Source organism: Pseudophryne corroboree, chromosome 4 (assembly GCF_028390025.1).
Source record: "Pseudophryne corroboree isolate aPseCor3 chromosome 4, aPseCor3.hap2, whole genome shotgun sequence".
NCBI lineage: Eukaryota > Metazoa > Chordata > Amphibia > Anura > Myobatrachidae > Pseudophryne > Pseudophryne corroboree.
Window position 1 is genome coordinate 357,192,954 of NC_086447.1, and position 24,207 is coordinate 357,217,160.

Here is a 24,207-nt window from a genome sequence, read left to right on the forward strand (position 1 = left end):
CTTTCTGTTATTACTGTCTTGTTTTATTACTGTTCTCAATTGTAAAGTGCAATAGAATATGCTGCTGTTACTGTACTGTTCATAAATACAGGTTAATAAATAAGGAACTTGCTTAACATCAGTCTTGAGGGCTGGTAACAGTTATAACTGTTTGGAAAATACTTTATTACTTAATAACAGTTATGCAAATTAAGCCGTAAAATTTTATTATCAAATATATTATTATTTGTGGGCAATCTATGATTGTATCCTAGTTATGCAGTAAACTAATGTTATTTTTTTATTTTTTTTATATGATGAAGTCTGTTTTAATACAATATAAACAGGGATACTGACCTCAACGTCAACTTGTTTTTCTTTACAATTTCCATGTCTCAATGTGACAATAGAAGATGTTTACTCAGATACACAGTACTGTGCAGAGAAGGGGAAGGAATTATCTAATGAGTGACTGATATGTGCCTGTTCAGCACTGCAAATATAGTAGCACTATAGAAGTAAACAAAATACATAAAGTGTGACATGCTCCAGATTTGGGATTATAAGAACCTCTTAACCTAACACAGTCACTGCTTTGATTAGTAGTCACTATAATTTAGGTGGTCATTCCGAGTTGTTCGCTCATTGACGATTTTCGCTATGCTGCAATTTGCTGCTAAATGCGCATGCGCATGGTACGCAGCGCGCATGCACTTAGTTATTTAACTAAAAACTTTGCAGTTTTGCTGTTGTTCATGCGGCGCTTTTCAGTCGCACTGCTGATCGGTGAGTGATTGACAGGAAAGGGGCGTTTCTGGGTGGTAACTGAGCGTTTTCCGGGAGTGTGCTAAAAAACGCAGGCGTGTCAGGCAAAAACGCAGGAGTGGCTGGAGAAATGGGGGAGTGGCTGGCCGAACGCAGGGCGTGTTTGTGATGTCAAACCAGGAACTAATTGGACTGAGCTGATCGCAATCTAGGAGAAGGTCTGGAGCTACTCAGAAACTGCAGGAAATTATTTAGTAGCAGTTCTGCTAATCTTTCGTTCGCTATTCTGCTAAGCTAAGATACACTCCCAGAGGGCGGCGGCCTAGCGTTTGCAATGCTGCTAATAGCAGCTAGCAAGCGAACAACTCGGAATGACCACCTTAGTTTTATCCATACTTTTATGTCATCTCTAGTTCAGGCTACAGATCACAATGTCAGGTAAGCCCCTCCCTCACTGTTGCCTTGTTCTAGCAGCATCTTCTTAACTATAGTAACCAATGTATGGAAGATGACATCAGAATATTTTAGTGTACTAATCTTTTTTTCCAGATGTTGACGAGTGTTTGACCAGTCCTTGTAAATATGGAGCATGCTTTAACACCATAGGAAGTTATGTATGTCTTTGTGATCCGGGTTTCACTGGTGTAAACTGTGATGATGGTAAGTAGCTTTGTATATCAAATAGGGGGCGATGTATGAAAGCTGGGCAAAATATAAAGTGGAGAGAGATAAAATACCAACCAGTCAGCTCCTGTCATTTTTCAAACACAGCCTGTAAAGTGACTGGCACTGATTGGTACTTTATCTCTGTCAACTGTATCTCTCCCACTTTTTGAAACATCTACCCTATATTTTAGTAGCTATAGCTTGTTTTATAGACAAGAAATAGCAAGCTAAAAGTTTCATATTAAAGTATTTCATGTTCAATATATGTCACATTCTCTAAGTCTTTTTCATATACTTTGGCCAAAGACAAGAGCTGTCTTATGCTTCCTAGATTTACCAGTTTACTTGTATTATTAGTTACATTGAAAAAGTAGCATTGCACAAAAAAAGAGTATTTTTTTTTACTTAAAAGAGCATTTACTAATGAAAACCTTTCTAGTTACTTGTAAAGAATGAACATTTACAGTGAGAAAATCATGGCTTCCTAATTTGTGACACCACATGTCCATTTACCTGCAGTTGCTAGGCACACTTTGCTAGATTCTACTATGGCAGGGGAGATCACTAGCATCGGGTCCCCTGCCACAGTGAAAACCAGGATCTTGTGGTCAATAAAAGACTGGTGTGGCTATAAAGAGGAGGAGAGGGCCACATAAAGCAGCAATCCCAGCGGTATCATCATATTGGAAATCAGGGGAGGAACTAGAACTGTGTGGGGCCCATACCAGATCTTGAAACCCCTCGTCCCCCTTGTCACAATGCTGCTTAGGGGAGCAATGGAAAGAGTACGAGGGGAGTGAGAGAGAGACTACGAGGGTGGAAGGAGTGAGAGGAGCAAAAAATAGAGAGGGAGGAGGGTTTCATGGAAACAGAGAGAGAGAGAGGAGCAAGAGAGAGAGAGGACCAAGGGGTCTATTCATGCAGCAGTGAAAAGCCCTGTTTTGCGTTAAACAGGGCTTTTCTCTGCTTACCGCAATTCACAGAGCCGGTTACCATGGAGAAGTCTCTGACTTCTCCAGCGGTACCCCCGCTCTGTGGCTGAATCGCATCACCATACCTTTGTATGGTGAGTGCAATTCATGAAGGTGCGGAAAGCTCTGCTTTCCGCTTCTCCATGGAGTTCAGGTTCGCCATCTGAGGACGGCGTAACCTGAACTGTAGTACGGAGACGTCAGGGAAGCTCAATGCTTCCCTGATCGCAGCTCGGCACCTCGCGCTGGCTCCACCCCCCGACCTCCCAGCAACCACTGCGGCCTGCCGGGAGGTCATCAAGCTGCGCATGCGCAAAGGGACCCGCCGCTGGACTCCGCGCATCGCAGGGAGGGACCGCTGGAGAAGACCTCACCGCAGGAGCCCCAGACACCGCAGCGCATCGTCGGAAGGGTGAGTATACATGAATTGCTACTTATTACAGCTATACATCGCATCGAAGCGATGCGATGTATAATGATAAGTAGCAATTCTGTTTTCATTTTCTACATGAATAGACCCCCAAGAGAGAGAGAGAGAGAGAGGTTGACAGGGAGAAAGGGATGAGAGGGGAGAGACATGGCATCAGGGAGAGAGAGAGGGTGTGTGAGAGAGAGGTGGGAGAAGTAAGGGCGGGATGTACTACACTCTTACCGCAGGCTGATCAATCATCGCTTCCTTTCAGTCTCCGCATCATGTGACCTTCTTCGTCAGGCTCCGTATGCAACAACCATATAAACACAAGTACGAGTGACAGGAGCAGGGAACTGTAACAAGCCGGAGTTACTAGCCGTTACTGAGAAAAATGGGGGTTACGGCTGATTCTAGCATCTACCGTTACGGCTCCGTCTCTGTCTCTCACTGAGGGCAAGATGTACTAATCTCTCCCTCTGCGGTATTAGGGTTATCTCTACGCTCCCGGTGTTTGATCTTCATTAGTTGTTTTCCTCCTGCTGCCGGGCGCTCCCCAATGCTCCCTGTAGTTTCCGCGTCACACTGGTCGTCACTGCAGTCTGCCATAATCACCGCCGCGGCCACTGATCCCTCCACAGCGGTTGTTCAGCGCTGCGCTCCTCCTGTCAGGGAGTCGCGCATGCGCAGTAGTCACAGTAGTAGGAAGCAGAGACTACTGCGCATACGCGACTCACTGACAGGAGGAGCGCAGTGCTGAAAAACCGCTGTGGAGGGATCAGTGGGTGCGGCGGTGATTATGGCAGACCGCAGTGACGACCAGTGTGACGCGGAAACTACAGGGAGCATTGGGGAGCGCCCGGCAGCAGGAGGAAAACAACTAATGAAGATCAAACACCGGGAGCGTAGAGATAACCCTAATACCGCAGAGGGAGAGATTAGTACATCTTGCCCTCAGTGAGAGACAGAGAGGGAGAGATAAAGAGTGTCAAGGAGAGAGAGATAGAGAGAGAAAGAGACAGAGAGGGGGGCATCAGGCAGAGAGATTGTCAGGGAGAAAGAGAAAGTGTCAGAGAGACAGAAACAATGGCCCTCATTCCGAGTTGATCGGTCGCAAGGCGAATTTAGCAGAGTTACACACGCTAAGCCGCCGCCTACTGGGAGTGAATCTTAGCTTCTTAAAATTGCGACCGATGTATTCGCAATATTGCGATTACTAACTACTTAGCAGTTTCAGAGTAGCTCCAGACTTACTCTGCCTGTGCGATCATTTCAGTGCTTGTCGTTCCTGGTTGACGTCACAAACACACCCAGCGTTCGCCCAGGCACTCCCACCGTTTCCCCGGCCACTCCTGCGTTTTTTCCGGAAACGGTAGCGTTTTCAGCCACACGCCCCTGAAACGCCGTGTTTCCGCCCAGTAACACCCATTTCCTGTCAATCACATTACGTTCGCCGGAGCGAAGAAAAAGCCGTGAGTAAAAATACTTTCTTCATAGTAAAGTTACTTGGCGCAGTCGCAGTGCGAACATTGCGCATGCGTACTAAGCGGATTTTCACTGCGATGCGATGAAAAATACCGAGCGAACAACTCGGAATGAGGGCCCATGTCAGGGAGGGAGAGTGAGATACAGTGTCAGAGAGAGAGAGAGGGAGATAGAGAGAGAGAAACAGTGTCAGGGATAGATAGCGAGATACAGCATCAGAGAGAGATGAAATTACAGTGTCAGGGAGAGTGAGGGAGAGAGAGCGAGGAAGAGAGAAAGAACTAGTGCGTGCGAAAGTGAAAAACTATGCCAGGAGGGGAGAGAGGGAGAGGAGCGAGTGGTAGAGAGAGAGAGAGAGACACACAGTATTAGGGAGGGAGAGAAAGAGAGGGGATCAAGACAGAGAGAGAGTGTCAGGAAGAGACAGAGAGGAAGAGAGAAGAGGTGTCGGGTAGAGAGGAAGTGTCTGTCAGAAAAAGTGTCAGAGAGAGAGAGAGGCAGAGTCAGGGAGAGAGAGGCAGTGTCAGAGAGAGATAGGGAGAGAAAGACAATGTCAGGGAGAGAGAGAGTGTCAGGGAGAGAGGGAATGAGCAGGATAGAGGGAGGATTGAGAGCGAGAGGGGGGGAGGGGAGAGAGGGAGGGGGAGTGAGCAAGAGAGGGGGAGAGAGTAGGAGAGAGAGAGGTTGCGAGAGAGAGGGGAGTAAAAGGGAGGAGTGAAAAGGAGCGAGCGAAGGGGGGAAAGAGTGGGACTGAGCAGGAAAGGGTGGGAGAGAGGGAGGTGGAGTGAGCAGGAGAGAGAGAGAGGGGGAGTGAGTGAGAAAAGGGGGAGTAAGCAGAAGAGAGACACGGGGAGAGAGGGAGCAAGGAGTGAGAAGGAGAGACATTACCTGATTGCTGCAAATGGCACAGTCTCTGATGGGGGCGGGCACTTCACTGCATTAGGCCCTGCCCCCTAAATACCCGCTAATCATGACTGGCAGTCGGGTAGGGGGCGGGACAGGCTGGGAGTGGTACAATGTTTGCCGTTGTGTGGGCCCCCTTCACACCCCAATACATCCCCCACGAACGTTCTGCCCTGTGTCTGGAGGTGAAGGTACCCAGTGGCAGGGTGCAGGGGAAGTTGCGGTCCCTGGAAGCAGCCAGGGCCCCATAGCAGCTGCACCCCCCTGCACCCTCGGTAGTTACGCCACTGTTGGAAATGTGTTACAGTAACTCTGCCCTTTATGCTAATAGAGTAATAAAAATACAACATGTACACAAGGTTTCATTGATTAAAATACTTCTTCACCACTAGTAAACAAAATCTTCTTAACTACATTCCTGTTTATCTTAGTCCAAATAAATAAGCATAAGGTCAATAAATAAACATAACAGAAGATCTATTTGCACATTACAAATAACTGCCATATAATGATGTACCCCAGGTTACCATTTTAACAGCAGTCAGTTACTTACAAGTGGTCATCATTAGTTGCCGGAAGAGGGTCACATGGGGTTTCTGCTTGGCTGCGTACTTGAACCATCATTTCCAAGATATCTATTGACCTGCGTCATATCTATGTCACAGTAACTCAAATAACCACATGTTCAAAGTGGCATGCAAGCAACAAACAAACAGAGGACGATACCAAGTTCCACTCCTGTTATCTATAAAAGGAAACTGAGACTATAGTGTATACGGTATCCAGTTATGTGACCGGCACCCGGGATCACGGTGGTCACCATGCCGACGCCGGGATCCCAAACAATCACATTGCCAGCACACAGAAAGCCGACCCACACGCACTATTCCCACTCGTGGGTGTCCACGACACCCATAGAGTGGGAACAGAACCTGTGGGGAGCACAGCGAGCCACCGAGCCCACTGCATGGCGAGCGCAGCGAGCTTACAAGTGGCTTTATTGAGCTCGCCCCCAGCTGGCATTCTGCTACCGGGATCCCGGGGTCAGTATACTGACCGCCGGGATCCCCAGCGCCAGTCTGCAAGCCCCAACCCGTGATGACAGACGAACTGAAATATGCAGTTGTACAATTTGTACAATTGACAACTGAAAATGATAGCTATGGAGATAGTGGAGTAAGGATTTAATGCAAACAACATGAATCCATTGATACATCCCCCTTTGTGTCAACGGTCCAGGCTAGTGGTAGCATTGTAATGGTTTGGAGATTTTTTTGGTACAAATAATGCACCTTAATACTAACTGAGTACTTAATACAAAAAGTGAGCAATGCCGCACAGCCTACCTGAGTATTTTTGCTGACAATGTGATTGTTTTTTTATGACCACAGTCTACCCAGTGTCACACTGCTGTTGTCCTAACCTACTTACCTCACCCGGCGCTGTCACTATTCCTCAAGGCATGTCCGCGCTATTCATTTTCCACATGCCATTTAAAATATGGATCTTCGGTGAGAGCATTTTCTGAGATACATTGCTACATGGGTGCCACCATCTTGTCTTTGATCATATGATCATTCTGCTCCTGTTCTGGACTTCATTATTCCACATGACCACTACAGTTAATCTGCTCCCTGAGTGCCATACTTAATTTCCACAAGTTCACTAGCACATTGCCAGTACAACTTGTCTCAACAATACAGTAGTTCCTGGTTACTGGTCAGTAGCTCCATCTGCTGACTTCTTTTGCATGTGACTCTGTAAGTATATTCAGCAATCCTATACAAGCCTCACAGCATTGTGCTAGTGCTCTCCTCTAGTGCTCATCTTTTCCATACACCAGTGTGCTCCTGCCTGCAATATGCCAAGTCCTGCTGGAAGCCTTGTCGCATTACCTGTGTATCACAGCCTGTACCAACATAACCTGGAACTTCCTCCACCTACCAACCAGCAGACTTACCAGCAGAGGCAGAACTCTGGGAGGCAACGGAGTCATCTGCCGCCGGGCTCCTGCTCTGAAGGGGGGCACCTCTCCTCCCATTCTGTGACACCATTGAATTAAGTTAATTGATAGCTGTCGCTGGGGGTAATTCCAAGTTGATCGCAGCAGGAATTTTGTTAGCAGTTGGGCAAAACCATGTGCACTGCAGGGGAGGCAGATATAACATGTGCAGAAAGAGTTAAATTTGGGTGGGTTATTTTATTTCTGTGCAGGGTATTTCTGGCTGCTTTATTTTTACACTGCAAATTAGATTGCAGATTGAACACACCACACCCAAATCTAACTCTCTCTGCACATGTTAAATCTGCCTCCCCTGCAGTGCACATGGTTTTGTCCAACTGCTAACAAAATTCCTGCTGCAATCAACTTGGAATTACCGCCCCTGTCTTTTCAGTGTCCGACTTCCTCACTGGTCCCTGCACCTTACAAATCACACCCTCTTTATTATACTGAATATACACATTTTACAAGTATCACACCCAGGATTAGAAACCACAAACTATTACACTGGAAGCAGACACCTTACTGATGAAGCTATTTGCTCCTGTACAGGAAATATGAGAATTTTAACTATATGAAGATACTTCTCTGACACTTACACGTAACTTCATATAGTTAGAATTGTCATGCTTCCTCTACAGGAGCAAATATCTCCATCAGTAAAGTGTCTGCTGTTAGTGTAACAGGTCATGGGTTCTAATCCTGGGTATGACTGCTAAGAAATGTGTGATTTAAAATAAAAGACAATTACATGTGTAAATACAGTATATCATTTTTTTCAGAACACTCCATACACACACACACACACACACACACACACACACACACACACACACACACACACACACACACATATATACACACACACACACACACACACACACACACACGTGCACATACATACATATATTTATCTTAATATAGGAAATAGGGGGGCACCAATATTTATCTTGCCTCCGGGCGACTGTGACGAACTTACGCCACTGCTTACCAGTACCCTTGAGCAGTCTACACTAGTATTCTCTTGCAAACAGCTACTATCATCTGCTAATCCAGAGCAAGATTCAAACCGCATTGGAGTGTGCTTCCATTTTCTACTAACCTCCAGCTGGATGATTACATCTCATCTACCTACAGTAGGTTTAATCTGTCCTGCCTCAATGCTCCTGTGAGTTCTAACAAATAAGTAAAAGCATCATCCGTGCACCTAATTTCATCCATGCCAGTTCTCACCAATTTTGCCAAGTGGTCACAGTTCCTTGCCCACAATCAGGGCCGGATTAAGGGAGGGTTGACAGGTGTTGTTGTTCTGGGCCCCCATACTTTAGGGGCTCCCACACACTGGTGTGTGAAGTGGAGTAGTCCTATTCAGTGGTCTGCTGTTTATTAATTGCGGCCGCTGGCGCAGAGGAGCAAGTCTGTGTTGTATCAATCTTGTGGGAATGCGTTGTAAAATGCAGCGAGAGACTTTGCAGATGTTCTCTGTTGCTGTCTATTGCTGTCCGTCACATGCTGCAGTGTCCAAGTAAGACATTGCGGTGTGTGTGTTTTTCGGGGGGGGGGGGGCTACGGTCAGGATTTTCAGTGTGTGTTTGTTTGTTTTGAGGGGGTGCTCTTACTAACTTTATTGCCCCTGGGCTCCCACCAGCCATAATCCATTCCTGCCCACAACAAATACAGTTTCTGACTGTTTGTACTGACCAAATGGACGCAGCTGGTAAACAAACACAAGTAGGATAATCGATAGAGGTTCTGGTGAACTGATTGGAAAAACAAGGGATGACACAAAATCAAATGATGCAACATTACCAAGTGGTCCCAGTTCTGTGCACACAACAAATACAGTCTCTGACACCCAGATTCTACTGGCTACTTCAGTGGGGAGGCACTTGATATCCCGTCTGTCGGGATCCCGGCGCTCGGTATACAGGCGCCGGGATCCCAACTACCGGGACACCGCCAACTATTCTCCCTCTTCTATTCCCACTCTATGACGCACAGCACGCCACCGTGCCCGCAGCGCGGCGATTGCAGCGAGGCCGCAAGGGGCTCTTTTGCGCTTGTCCCACTGCCATCATTCCGGCGGTCGGGATCCTGGTGCTGGTGTGCTGGGCGCCAAGATCCCGAGTGCCGGTATCTCGTAGTACACCCCTTCAGTGGTGTAGCCAGATTTTTACATGAATGGGAGTGGAAATTGAAAAATAGGCTCCCCATGCACAGGTGTTTCCCATATGCCCCTTGTAAGGCCTATAACACCACCAAGAGCTGCCAGATGTTGTCGTTTTTCCACCATCAGCAGTGAGTGATACTGATCCTTGGTTTGCATAAATAAATTGAGTGTTGGCGGTCTAGTGGGGAGGGGGAGCACTGGTGATAAATTCCTTTGCATAGGGGACCCCTGGATTGCAGCACCAGCCCCCTCCCATTTCCACCGATGAATATGCCCCACCAGCCCCATCTAGCTGCGCCCCTGGTTACTGCTGTCATGATTACAAATTTTCAAGCAGTGCTGGCAGTAGTAGAAACTTATTGCAGCCCCCTCACAATCATTGATTATATACTACTTACAGAGGGAAACATAATTTGATATAAATATTTAAAAAGTTAAAGTAAATGAAAACACAATAGCATTATTTAAAAAAAAATAATATGTTGAAATTATTTTTATATACAGATATTGATGAATGTCTGAGCAGCCCCTGCAGGAATGGCGCCACTTGCAATAATTTGGTCAATGCCTTTTCCTGCTCCTGTGTTCCTGGATTCACCGGCAGATTCTGTGAAATAAGTGAGTGACTATGTCAGAGTACTTTGTCAGTGATTGTAGAAGTGTATTACTACTATTGTATATACTCACCAATTATCTCTTTTCTTAACATATCCCTCTCTATTACAGATATTAATGATTGCACTAGAACTTCATGTCACAATGGTGGATTCTGCATTGATCTAATAAATGATTTCTTCTGCTCATGTCCTTCTAACTGGGAAGGAAAGCGCTGTAACACAGGTAATACTTCAACATTATTTTTGTAGTGTTAAAGTATTTTGTAGTATTGTTCTGCAGTAACATTTTCTATTGGCTACAGCAGGGGTTCTCAACTCCAGTCATCAAGTACCACCAACAGGTCCTGATTTGTGGTTTTTTTTAATCAAGCGCAAATAAGTTCATCTATTTTGCTTGGTCATAAACGATTCAACCTGATTTCACAGACAGAAATTCTGAAAACATGATCTAGCAGAGATACTTGATGGTTGAGAACCGCTGGACGACTGACAATATATTTATTGAAATGAGAATATTACAAATTTCTGCTTTTTGTATATATTTTTGTATTCCAGATGTGGATGAATGTTTGAATGGACGTAACGGATGCAGCCTTAATGCACAATGCATAAACCATCCAGGATCATATGAGTGCAAGTGCAATTCTGGCTACCAAGGGAATGGATATATATGCAATGGTATTTATTTATGTATTCATTTATTTGTTTGTTTATATTTTGGTAGGTTCTTCAAATTAATTTTATCAGGTGATTTTTTGGCTACATCCACAAGCCAATTATACCTTCGCTGCTATCTGTGATTATTTGAGCAAATTGGTTCTTTTAAATTACATTTTGTACATTTGTATTGATTTGGTTATATATGTGTGGGTGTATGTGTGGTTTTTATTCATACATATACCTATAGATATGTAAAAGATAGCCCCAGACACAGGTAGTTTTTTCTAAGAGGTTCCACAAAGTGCAAAGGTGTGTACACATGGTGAGTTTCGGGCTAAACCCCGATTCTCACTATGCAATCGGCGCTAGGTCGGTATCGCTAGCATAGATGACTGTGCTTGCGATACTGGCTTTGTACGATTTTGGCTAAGGGGGCAATTCAGACTTGATCGTAGATGTGCTAAATTTAGCACATCTACGATCACTTTCAAAGACATGCGGGGGAACGCCCAGCACAGGGCTAGTCCGTCCCACATATTTGGCTCTGCCCCTCCTGCACAGGTACAAAAGCATTGCACGGCGGTGATGCTATTGTACCTGAAGAGTAGCTCCCTATCAGCGCAGCTCCTGCTCACTGGCAGGGAGCTACCCGTCACTCTCGGGGTCGCAGCAGCTGTGTGTGACGTCAAATAGCCGCCGCGGCCCACCCCCGGCACGGTCCGGGCATACTTACATTGCCCGGATCGTGCCCCCAAAATGGCAGCCCGACACCGCCGGCCTGCCCCCTCCCGCCCAGCGAACGCCTCTGCCTGTCAATAAGGCAGAGGCGATCGCTGGGCTGAGATGTCGATTGCATCTCTGGCATGCGCCGACGCACTTCAGCGCCTACGCATGCGCAGTTCAGACCTGATCGCCCACTGTGCGAAAATGCACAACAGCGATAAGGTCTGAATTAGCCCCTAAGTGTCAATTTTTATTAACTTTTCTACAAGATAGTCAAAATTGACTTGCCTGCACAGTGTATCTAGGCTTGCGATACCGACCTTGCGGGACCGCGCATTGGTATTGCATCGGGAACTTTCTGTACGATTTTGACTACATAGTACAAATCGTAAGAAAAAATCTTACCGTGTGTACACTAGAGATGTGCACTTGAAATTTTTTGGGTTTTGTGTTTTGGTTTTGGGTTCGGTTCCGCGGCCGTGTTTTGGGTTCGACCGCGTTTTGGCAAAACCTCACCGAATTTTTTTTGTCGGATTCGGGTGTGTTTTGGATTCGGGTGTTTTTTTCAAAAAACACTAAAAAACAGCTTAAATCATAGAATTTTGGGGTCATTTTGATCCCAAAGTATTATTAACCTCAAAAACCATAATTTCCACTCATTTTCAGTCTATTCTGAATACCTCACACCTCACAATATTATTTTTAGTCCTAAAATTTGCACCGAGGTCGCTGGATGACTAAGCTAAGCGACCCTAGTGGCCGACACAAACACCGGGCCCATCTAGGAGTGGCACTGCAGTGTCACGCAGGATGGCCCTTCCAAAAAACACTCCCCAAACAGCACATGACGCAAAGAAAAAAAGAGGCGCAATGAGGTAGCTGTGTGAGTAAGATAAGCGACCCTAGTGGCCGACACAAACACCGGGCCCATCTAGGAGTGGCACTGCAGTGTCACGCAGGATGGCCCTTCCAAAAAACACTCCCCAAACAGCACATGACGCAAAGAAAAAAAGAGGCGCAATGAGGTAGCTGTGTGAGTAAGCTAAGCGACCCTAGTGGCCGACACAAACACCGGGCCCATCTAGGAGTGGCACTGCAGTGTCACGCAGGATGGCCCTTCCAAAAAACACTCCCCAAACAGCACATGACGCAAAGAAAAAAAGAGGCGCAATGAGGTAGCTGTGTGAGTAAGATAAGCGACCCTAGTGGCCGACACAAACACCGGGCCCATCTAGGAGTGGCACTGCAGTGTCACGCAGGATGGCCCTTCCAAAAACACTCCCCAAACAGCACATGACGCAAAGAAAAAAAGAGGCGCAATGAGGTAGCTGTGTGAGTAAGCTAAGCGACCCTAGTGGCCAACACAAACACCTGGCCCATCTAGGAGTGGCACTGCAGTGTCACGCAGGATGGCCCTTCCAAAAAACACTCCCCAAACAGCACATGACGCAAAGAAAAAAAGAGGCGCAATGAGGTAGCTGTGTGAGTAAGATAAGCGACCCTAGTGGCCGACACAAACACCTGGCCCATCTAGGAGTGGCACTGCAGTGTCACGCAGGATGGCCCTTCCAAAAAACACTCCCCAAACAGCACATGACGCAAAGAAAAATTAAAGAAAAAAGAGGTGCAAGATGGAATTGTCCTTGGGCCCTCCCACCCACCCTTATGTTGTATAAACAGGACATGCACACTTTAACCAACCCATCATTTCAGTGACAGGGTCTGCCACACGACTGTGACTGAAATGACGGGTTGGTTTGGACCCCCACCAAAAAAGAAGCAATTAATCTCTCCTTGCACAAACTGGCTCTACAGAGGCAAGATGTCCACCTCATCATCATCCTCCGATATATCACCGTGTACATCCCCCTCCTCACAGATTATCAATTCGTCCCCACTGGAATCCACCATCTCAGCTCCCTGTGTACTTTGTGGAGGCAATTGCTGCTGGTCAATGTCTCCATGGAGGAATTGATTATAATTCATTTTAATGAACATCATCTTCTCCACATTTTCTGGAAGTAACCTCGTACGCCGATTGCTGACAAGGTGAGCGGCGGCACTAAACACTCTTTCGGAGTACACACTTGTGGGAGGGCAACTTAGGTAGAATAAAGCCAGTTTGTGCAAGGGCCTCCAAATTGCCTCTTTTTCCTGCCAGTATAAGTACGGACTGTCTGACGTGCCTACTTGGATGCGGTCACTCATATAATCCTCCACCATTCTTTCAATGGGGAGAGAATCATATGCAGTGACAGTAGACGACATGTCCGTAATCGTTGTCAGGTCCTTCAGTCCGGACCAGATGTCAGCATCAGCAGTCGCTCAAGACTGCCCTGCATCACCGCCAGCGGGTGGGCTCGGAATTCTGAGCCTTTTCCTCGCACCCCCAGTTGCGGGAGAATGTGAAGGAGGAGATGTTGACAGGTCGCGTTCCGCTTGACTTGACAATTTTCTCACCAGCAGGTCTTTGAACCCCAGCAGACTTGTGTCTGCCGGAAAGAGAGATCCAAGGTAGGTTTTAAATCTAGGATCGAGCACGGTGGCCAAAATGTAGTGCTCTGATTTCAACAGATTGACCACCCGTGAATCCTTGTTAAGCGAATTAAGGGCTCCATCCACAAGTCCCACATGCCTAGCGGAATCGCTCTGTGTTAGCTCCTCCTTCAATGTCTCCAGCTTCTTCTGCAAAAGCCTGATGAGGGGAATGACCTGACTCAGGCTGGCAGTGTCTGAACTGACTTCACGTGTGGCAAGTTCAAAGGGCAGCAGAACCTTGCACAACGTTGAAATCATTCTCCACTGCGCTTGAGACAGGTGCATTCCACCTCCTATATCGTGCTGAATTGTATAGGCTTGAATGGCCTTTTGCTGCTCCTCCAACCTCTGAAGCATATATAGGGTTGAATTCCACCTCGTTACCACTTCTTGCTTCAGATGATGGCAGGGCAGGTTCAGGCGTTTTTGGTGTTGCTCCAGTCTTCTGTACGTGGTGCCTGTACGCCGAAAGTGTCCCGCAATTCTTCTGGCCACCGACAGCATCTCTTGCACGCCCCTGTCGTTTTTTTAAAAATTCTGCACCACCAAATTCAAGGTATGTGCAAAACATGGGACGTGCTGGAATTTGCCCAGATTTAATGCACACACAATATTGCTGGCGTTGTCCGATGCCACAAATCCACAGGAGAGTCCAATTGGGGTAAGCCATTCCGCGAAGATCTTCCTCAGTTGCCGTAAGAGGTTTTCAGCTGTGTGCGTATTCTGGAAACCGGTGATACAAAGCGTAGCCTGCCTAGGAAAGAGTTGGCGTTTGCGAGATGCTGCTACTGGTGCCGCCGCTGCTGTTCTTGCGGCGGGAGTCCATACATCTACCCAGTGGGCTGTCACAGTCATATAGTCCTGACCCTGCCCTGCTCCACTTGTCCACATGTCCGTGGTTAAGTGGACATTGGGTACAGCTGCATTTTTTAGGACACTGGTGACTCTTTTTCTGAGGTCTGTGTACATTTTCGGTATCGCCTGCCTAGAGAAATGGAACCTAGATAGTATTTGGTACCGGGGACACAGTACCTCCAACAAGTCTCTAGTTGGCTCTGCAGTAATGATGGATACCGGAACCACGTTTCTCACCACCCAGGATGCCAAGGCCTCAGTTATCCGCTTTGCAGCAGGATGACTGCTGTGATATTTCATCTTCCTCGCAAAGGACTGTTGGACAGTCAATTGCTTGGTGGAAGTAGTAAAAGTGGTCTTACGATTTCCCCTCTGGGATGACCATCGACTCCCAGCAGCAACAACAGCAGCGCCAGCAGCAGTAGGCGTTACACGCAAGGATGCATCGGAGGAATCCCAGGCAGGAGAGGAATCGTCAGAATTGCCAGTGACATGGCCTGCAGGACTATTGGCATTCCTGGGGAAGGAGGAAATTGACACTGAGGGAGTTGGTGGGGTGGTTTGCGTGAGCTTGGTTACAAGAGGAAGGGATTTACTGGTCAGTGGACTGCTTCCGCTGTCGCCCAAAGTTTTTGAACTTGTCACTGACTTATTATGAATGCGCTGCAGGTGACGTATAAGGGAGGATGTTCCGAGGTGGTTAACGTCCTTACCCCTACTTATTACAGCTTGACAAAGGCAACACACGGCTTGACAAATGTTGTCCGCATTTCTGTTGAAATACTTCCACACCGAAGAGCTGATTTTTTTGGTATTTTCACCAGGCATGTCAACGGCCATATTCCTCCCACGGACAACAGGTGTCTCCCCGGGTGCCTGACTTAAACAAACCACCTCACCATCAGAATCCTCCTTGTCAATTTCCTCCCCAGCGCCAGCAACACCCATATCCTCCTCATCCTGGTGTACTTCAACACTGACATCTTCAATCTGACTATCAGGAACTGGACTGCGGGTGCTCCTTCCAGCACTTGCAGGGGGCGTGCAAATGGTGGAAGGCGCATGCTCTTCACGTCCAGTGTTGGGAAGGTCAGGCATCGCAACCGACACAATTGGACTCTCCTTGTGGATTTGGGATTTCGAAGAACGCACAGTTCTTTGCGGTGCTTTTGCCAGCTTGAGTATTTTCAGTTTTCTAGCGAGAGGCTGAGTGCTTCCATCCTCATGTGAAGCTGAACCACTAGCCATGAACATAGGCCAGGGCCTCAGCCGTTCCTTGCCACTCCGTGTGGTAAATGGCATATTGGCAAGTTTACGCTTCTCCTCCGACAATTTTATTTTAGATTTTGGAGTCCTTTTTTTACTGATATTTGGTGTTTTGGATTTTACATGCTCTGTACTATGACATTGGGCATCGGCCTTGGCAGACGACGTTGCTGGCATTTCATCGTCTCGGCCATGACTAGTGGCAGCAGCTTCAGCACGAGGTGGAAGTGGATCTTGATCTTTCCCTAATTTTGGAACCTCAACATTTTTGTTCTCCATATTTTAATAGGCACAACTAAAAGGCACCTCAGGTAAACAATGGAGATGGATGGATACTAGTATACTTATGGATGGACGAGCGACTGCCGACACAGAGGTAGCTACAGCCGTGGACTACCGTACTGTGTCTGCTGCTAATATAGACTGGATGATAATGAGATGAAATCAATATATATATATATAATATCACTAGTACTGCAGCCGGACAGGTATATATATTTATTATGTAATGACTGATGACGGACCTGCTGGACACTGTCAGCTCAGCAGCACCGCAGACTGCTACAGTAAGCTACTATAGTAGTATGTATAAAGAAGAAAGAAAAAAAAAAACCACGGGTAGGTGGTATACAATTATGGATGGACGAGCGACTGCCGACACAGAGGTAGCTACAGCCGTGGACTACCGTACTGTGTCTGCTGCTAATATAGACTGGATGATAATGAGATGAAATCAATATATATATATATAATATCACTAGTACTGCAGCCGGACAGGTATATATATTTATTATGTAATGACTGATGACGGACCTGCTGGACACTGTCAGCTCAGCAGCACCGCAGACTGCTACAGTAAGCTACTATAGTAGTATGTATAAAGAAGAAAGAAAAAAAAAAACCACGGGTAGGTGGTATACAATTATGGATGGACGAGCGACTGCCGACACAGAGGTAGCTACAGCCGTGGACTACCGTACTGTGTCTGCTGCTAATATAGACTGGATGATAATGAGATTAAATCAATATATATATATATATAATATCACACTAGTACTGCAGCCGGACAGGTAGATATATTTATTATGTAATGACTGATGACGGACCTGCTGGACACTGTCAGCTCAGCAGCACCGCAGACTGCTACAGTAAGCTACTATAGTAGTATGTATAAAGAAGAAAGAAAAAAAAAAAACACGGGTAGGTGGTATACAATTATGGATGGACGAGCGACTGCCGACACAGAGGTAGCTACAGCCGTGGACTACCGTACTGTGTCTGCTGCTAATATAGACTGGATGATAATGAGATGAAATCAATATATATATATATAATATCACTAGTACTGCAGCCGGACAGGTATATATATTTATTATGTAATGACTGATGACGGACCTGCTGGACACTGTCAGCTCAGCAGCACCGCAGACTGCTACAGTAAGCTACTATAGTAGTATGTATAAAGAAGAAGAAAGAAAAAAAAAAACGGGTAGGTGGTATACAATATTATATATATATTATATACAATTATATATATATATATATATATATATATATATTAAACTGGTGGTGATGATTAAACTGGTGGTCAGGTCACTGGTCACACTATCAGCAACTTGCAAGTAGTACTCCTAAGCAGACAATCACAATATATATTATACTGGTGGTCAGTGTGGTCACAATGGCAGTGTGGCACTCTGGCAGCAAAAGTGTGCACTGTACGTTATATGTACTCCTGAGTCCTGCTCTCAGACTCTAACTGCTCCCCACTGTCAGTGTCTCCCCCACAAGTCAGATATACATTATACAGTCACACTATCTATCTATCACTTCAGCAAGTAGTAGTACTCCTCCTAATGCTCCCCAAAATTACTACTGTGTCTCTCTCTACTCTAGCCTCACTCTCTTCTCTATAAACGGAGAGGACGCCAGCCACGTCCTCTCCCTATGAATCTCAATGCACGTGTGAAAATGGCGGCGACGCGCGGCTCCTTATATAGAATCCGAGTCTCGCGATAGAATCCGAGCCTCGCGAGAATCCGACAGCGGGATGATGACGTTCGGGCGCGCTCGGGTTAACCGAGCAAGGCGGGAAGATCCGAGTCGCTCGGCCCCGTGTAAAAAAAAATGAAGTTCGGGCGGGTTCGGATTCCGAGGAACCGAACCCGCTCATCTCTAGTGTACACACCTTAAGATTTTATGTACAGTACTAACAGAAAAACAATAAAGTACATGGAATAAAAACAAAATCTGTGAACAGCATACAGCATATTATAAATGCAAGTATTGCAATAAAACCAAAGACAAGAAGTGACAAGTAGTGGCTTCGATGCTCTCTGAAGGGGAGATTGGAGAGAGAGGGGGGGATGAATGCCCGCAGGTAGGCCCCAATAACTAAACTGCATTTAGGCAGCAAACAGCTCAGGCTTTTAAGCCTGTGAGGGGGTCACAGTTAGTTTCATGACTGCTGAACAATATAAGAGCCTCTGTTACTTATAGATATATGTATATATATATATATGGGTGTGTGTATATGGGTATATATATATTTACAGAGGTCTGATTGTGTGTATATACCTTTTATATGTGTGTATATGTATATATATAGATATATTTATATATATATATATATATATATATATAGAGAGAGAGAGAGAGAGAGAGAGCGAGAGAGAGATTGGTGTATCAGCTAACATTAAAAGCCTATTCTTGCAATAAACAAGCACATGGTGGACACCATTTTAACATTACTTCCTGGTTCTTCCCAGGAAGTTGCTGCCCTACAACACTCAGCCACTTGAGGAGCTGGGGTGTTGTTAGGAATTTTATTTTATTTGTTTTTGTACAGTACTCTGTAATGTGGATTTATACACACTTTACTTCCGTGGTACTAAGTCACGATATTGGTCTATCCTTCTATACTGGCTGGTCGGTGTACATAATGAGTAAGTCTAATGCAAAGTCAAACAAGCAGCTTCGCTGATAAGTCGGTCACAAATACGACTGCACAGACGGACCCTTGACGATCCTCCTTGGGGGGAATGCGGGCACATGTACTGCCTGGGGGTACAAATTGAGATTATTTGTCTTATAAATTGATGCTGTCATTTCACCGCCAGCCCTCATAGCAACAGGCCAGTACGTCAGGTTCTCAACGAAGGCTGAACAATTTCCAATGAGAGACAATTGGAATTATTGGTGTTATCCCCCGTCAGTATCCGCCTACAACGTTTAACTACCCATCGGAGTGTACCATACAGTATACAGCAGTAGGGTTCGCCCTGCTTTGGTTGGGGTTTTGGGTTAACAAGGCTGTAGTGGCATGGCACTCCAGTTCACGTTTGCCCTACAAGAAGAACACCTTACACTTCTCGCTGATGACAGCTTCTGTGAACGTCAGCCAGTTTTGTTCTCGCTTTTCAGCTTCACTAGTTGCGGCACGACGTCCACTTTGACTACGTTCTTAACAGGCGGAGTCGGATTCCAAATGAGAATAGAGGCATTACCTTACGCTGGCTAGAGGTTTGGTCCTGTCTTGGACACCTGCCCTTCGCAGACCACGAGGGGGAAAATCTCATTTCCTACCATTGTCTACGCAAATTCCGGAATGGAACTACTCAGGATATTGTCTTCACACCTCGGTCCATTCAGCGCCGTGCTACAGGAACAACCATACATAGAACATGTGGTAGTCTACGGTTCCAGCATCTCTGATCGTCAGTTGTGGACATCCACAACAGTACGTCGCTTGCTACAGATTCAACATAGAATACTTGCAGTCGGTGACTGCAGGTTGGATCCGCAGTAATACCGGATTACGATGGATCTCGTATTTCGACGAATCAGGCCTACTTATGGTTTGCTGTAAAAACCATTCTTACTTTCAAACACTACCGGTTGGCTTCTTATCGGCGCCTCGGGTAGTAACAAGTAAAAGCTGGCATGATAGCACAGCTCAGATCCCTGAGAATGATAACAGTTCTGTACTTTGGAGATCTGCTCATCAACGCTCCGTCTCAACGCTTATTCCTGCAACGTGACTTACTAACATACAATGGCGTCGTTCAACACGGTTGGATTATCAACCTCAAGAAATAAACCCTCATTCCGTCATAAAGGATTCATGCATATGAGTGATTCCGTGGATAAACGGATTTCCCTGCCAGAACACAACACAAAATGTTCGTCATCGCGTACAGTTAATACGCAATCCACTAACTGACTCGGTGCATTTGGGCATTCGACTATTAGGAAGGAGGGTGGCGTCTTTCGACACACTCCAGATCGCAGGAGTTCACGCAGGTCATTTTCACCTGAATGTTATTGCACGCATCTACTAATTCTTCAGAAAGTGCGGTTGTCTTCAAGGGCCAGAGTATCACTACCCTGGTGGCTCCCAGTACACAATCTCACCGCAGGGAGAATGTTCGGCATCTGGAATTGAATAATTCTTACAACGGACGCGAGTCCAAAAAAAAACAACATTGTCAACTTCAGGGTCTCTGGTCAGATCACGGAAGATTGCTGTCAATTAATGACCTGGAACTCAATTTCCAACGCGCTGCAACAAACAGTGCACATGCTCCGGTCTCAGACTGTCCAGGTGCAGTCAGACAACGCGACAGCCGTCGCATACAGACCAAGGAGGAATTCGAGGTCGTATGGCCATGCGGGAAGATGCACAAAACCTCAATTGGGCCGAGCGTCACCAGAAATGTCGCCAGTGTTTATTCTGGAGTGGACAACTGGGAGGCAGATTATCCCAGCTGTCAGGATTTTCATCCAGTAAACTGGGCATTGACTTCAGAAGCGTTCCAGATGTTGGTCCAGCGGTGGAATTACCCACAGGGGGATCTAATGGCATCTCGCCAAAAATCATCAAACATCCCAGTATGTGTCCAGAACAAGAGCTCCAAAGGCAGAGGCAGTGGATGCTCTCACAATCGCGTGGCCGTACAGCTTTGTACATCTGTTTCCACCATTTCTGCTGCTTCCTCGGTTGCTAAAGCAGACCAAACGAGAGTCCATGACGGTCATACTAGTGGTGCCATATTGGCCTCGGAGAGCATAGTTCTCGGATCTCCGCGAACTACTCGCAGACGATCCTTGACCGCTTCCGCCACATCCGGACCTTTTACAACAGGATCCGTTTCTTTACCAATTTAGCATGGCTGCGTTTGCTGGGGTGGCTGTTGAAACCGCCCTCTTAAGAAGGGAGGGCGTTCCAGAATCTGTTTCTACCAACCAGGTTACGTGCAAGGAAGCCAGTTACGGCAGCTCATTATCACAGGATTTAGCGTGCCTATATAGGTTGGTGGGAAGCTCGGACGTTTCCGACATCATCTTTCAAGTTATCCTGTCTTTTAATATTTATACAGACTGGGTTAGGTGGAGGACTACGTTTCTATACTCAAGGTGCAGGTCTTTGCCTTGTCAATTTACCTTCAAAGGCGTTTGGCTCTTTTGCCAATTGTACACACCTTCCTGCAAGGTGTCCTCAGAGTACGACCTCCATTTATACAACCTACAGAGCTGTGGGACTTGAATCTGGGTTTATTTTTTTTTTATTTTTTTGCAGTCTTCATATTTTGAACCCTTACATCAAGTGGATGTTAAGTTTCTCACTTGGAAAACAGGAAAACTGTTTCTCTTAGCCTTTGCCTCAGCAAGGCGTGTTTTAACATTGGGTGCCTTGATATGCAAGCCACCGTATCTGGTGTTTTATGATCATAGAGCGGAACTTTGCACGAATTCCGTTTTCTTACGAAAGATGTTACACATCACTTAATCAATCGTAGTTCCTGTGTTATCAGTAGGTTCAGGAACTTCAGTTTAGATGTGGTACACGCACTACGCGTTTATGTAGCCCAAACATCAACTGTACGTAAAACAGACACATAGTTTGCTCTCTATAATGTAGTTAAGATGGCTTTGCCAGCTTCCAAGCAGACCTTATACCATACGTCAGGCTTAGCTTCATCATAGGCTACAACCGCCTATATCAGTGTCAGGCCATTCCACACGTTCTTGGGAACGTCATGGGCAGGCTACAACCGCCTGCATCAGTATCAGACCATTCCACACATTCTTTGGGAACGTCATGGGCAGCAGGTCATGGACCTTCTAAGAAACAACTTAGACGAGCTGCTACATGGTCATCGGTGCATGACCATCAGTGCGCATGTTGGTGCGTTTTTACAAGTTTGCTAAGTTTACTGCATCAGCATCTTGCTTTGGCCGTCTAGTGTTACAGGTGCCAAACAGCACTCCCGCCCAAGGGGTAAACTTTGGTACGTCCCAAGAGTATTCCAGTGACCCCTAGTGGATGAAAAATAAAATAGGATTTTGGTACTTACCAGATAAATCCTTTTCTTTGAATCCATAGGGGGCACTGGACGCCCACCCAGAGCAGTTTTACCTGGCTTGTGGTAAGATCAGTGGATCTTATGGTAACACATTATCACGATGGATACAATATTACGGTGATATCTATTATGGTGTCAACTGCTTAGTTGTCAGTTACGTTATGTGTCAACTTTAGTGTTGATCGTTATATTATAATGTTATATGTAATTCTCTATGGTTGATCCTCTCTATCGCTCCTGTTCGGCTCAGTAAAAATACTGAAGGCTCTATGGGAGTATGGAGGGGGTGACCAGTTACTAATTAAAATATTTAAATGTGCCATTCCCGGCTATGCCCCATCCATATCCCAAGAGTACTCCAGTGCCCCCTATGAATTCAAAGAAAAGGATTTATCTGGTAAGTACCAAAATCCTATTATTTCTCAGAAATGCAATTAGAGATTAACTTTGCTCTACCCACAGAGGACATACAGTGTAGTTAACTTTAAAATCTGAAACAAGTAAATACTTCTCCATTGAGCAAAGCGAGGGGAAACATTTCATCCAATTGACAAGCCATGTCACAAACTATTACCAATAGTAACCTTGTGGCGAGTGAAGCGAGCCACCGAGCCTGAAGAGTGGTGAGCGAAGCAAGCCCGCAAGGGGATGCATTTCAACAAATTGGGGTAAAAATGTTTAAAAACACAAAACACCCAAAATGTAATCGCCTTATAACCTTACTTTCAATCTACATCTTGTTGAGCTTTTTCCTATGCCTAAAGTTGCCAGACTAATAGAACCCATAGATGCTGATGCTCTCTTCTGTATCTTCTAACCATGGAAGCATTATTTTTATGATTTATAAACCTATTTCTCTATAAAGAATAAGTTGTAATTTCATTATATTCCTGTTGATTGTGTACTAAATTGGTCCACCTTATCTATCCTTTCTCTATTATGCCAGACAGAAAGAGCAGTACCAGCGATGGATCTGGTTGATTAACATAATGGACCTTTTTAAGTGTTTAAAGTGTCATGAAAAGTTGTCTATGTACAGCTTGTATGACTAAGATCCACCCACTTTGTAAATCCACGTGTGGCACTGCTGACCTGGACTAATCATTAGCTAAATTTATTACAGAGCTCACCCAGGGATGGTGGAAATTTACAATGCAATGGTCCATGCGGGGAAGGGGGGAGGTTCCTGAGTACCCAAAGATAATTGAACCCACCCCTTCATGGCATTTGGCACCACCCATATAAACACCTGAGACTCACACTGCAAGAGGGCGGGGTCAATGGCATGATGCAGCTACTCTTGCTCTTGCCCCCATTAGTGACCCAATGGGCTGGCTGCTGTGCTGCTGCTGCATCTGACCCTGCTGGGAAATTAAGTATGGTGGGTGATTGTATATATATACAGATGAGCTGATTCGGTTCTCCATTTTCACTCTGGGCTTAGAGAGTGAGGGAGACAGACCTCTGTCTCTCTGTGGGTGATGGCATCGGGTGGGGTCAGTGTGTGCTCTGTAAGGGAGCTGTTCCTGTCACTGTGGTGTACCTGTGGTGTTAGAAGTGCTGTCCTGGCTGTCACTGGTGTTTCATGTGCTGTTAGGGGTGCTGCAGCTGTACATGGGTGTTGCTGCCCTGGCGGTCACTGTGTTGTACAGGGGCAGGGGCACTGTCCTCATGTATGCTATGAAAATACAGAGGTGCTGGCTGTAAAAAATGTGGAGTGCAGTGAAAATAAATGTACACTGGCCCTGTCTTGTCTGCTGTAAAAATTCTGGGGTGCAGTGAAAATCAATATACACTGGTCCTGTCTTGTATGCTGTAAAAATTGTGGGGTGC

The 24,207-nt window shown here is 46.0% G+C and overlaps 1 protein-coding gene across 1 annotated transcript in view; it reads left to right on the plus strand.

Moving 5' to 3' along the window:
* The window catches only part of LOC134910910 (mucin-3B-like), a 380,580-nt gene that overhangs the window by 82,164 nt on the left and 274,209 nt on the right, over positions 1-24,207 (plus strand). Inside the window, exons 7-10 of the mRNA XM_063919296.1 lie at positions 1,294-1,404; positions 9,855-9,968; positions 10,077-10,190; positions 10,523-10,645. Coding sequence (XP_063775366.1) covers positions 1,294-1,404; positions 9,855-9,968; positions 10,077-10,190; positions 10,523-10,645 — 462 coding nt within the window. The remainder of the gene's footprint in view (positions 1-1,293; positions 1,405-9,854; positions 9,969-10,076; positions 10,191-10,522; positions 10,646-24,207) is intronic.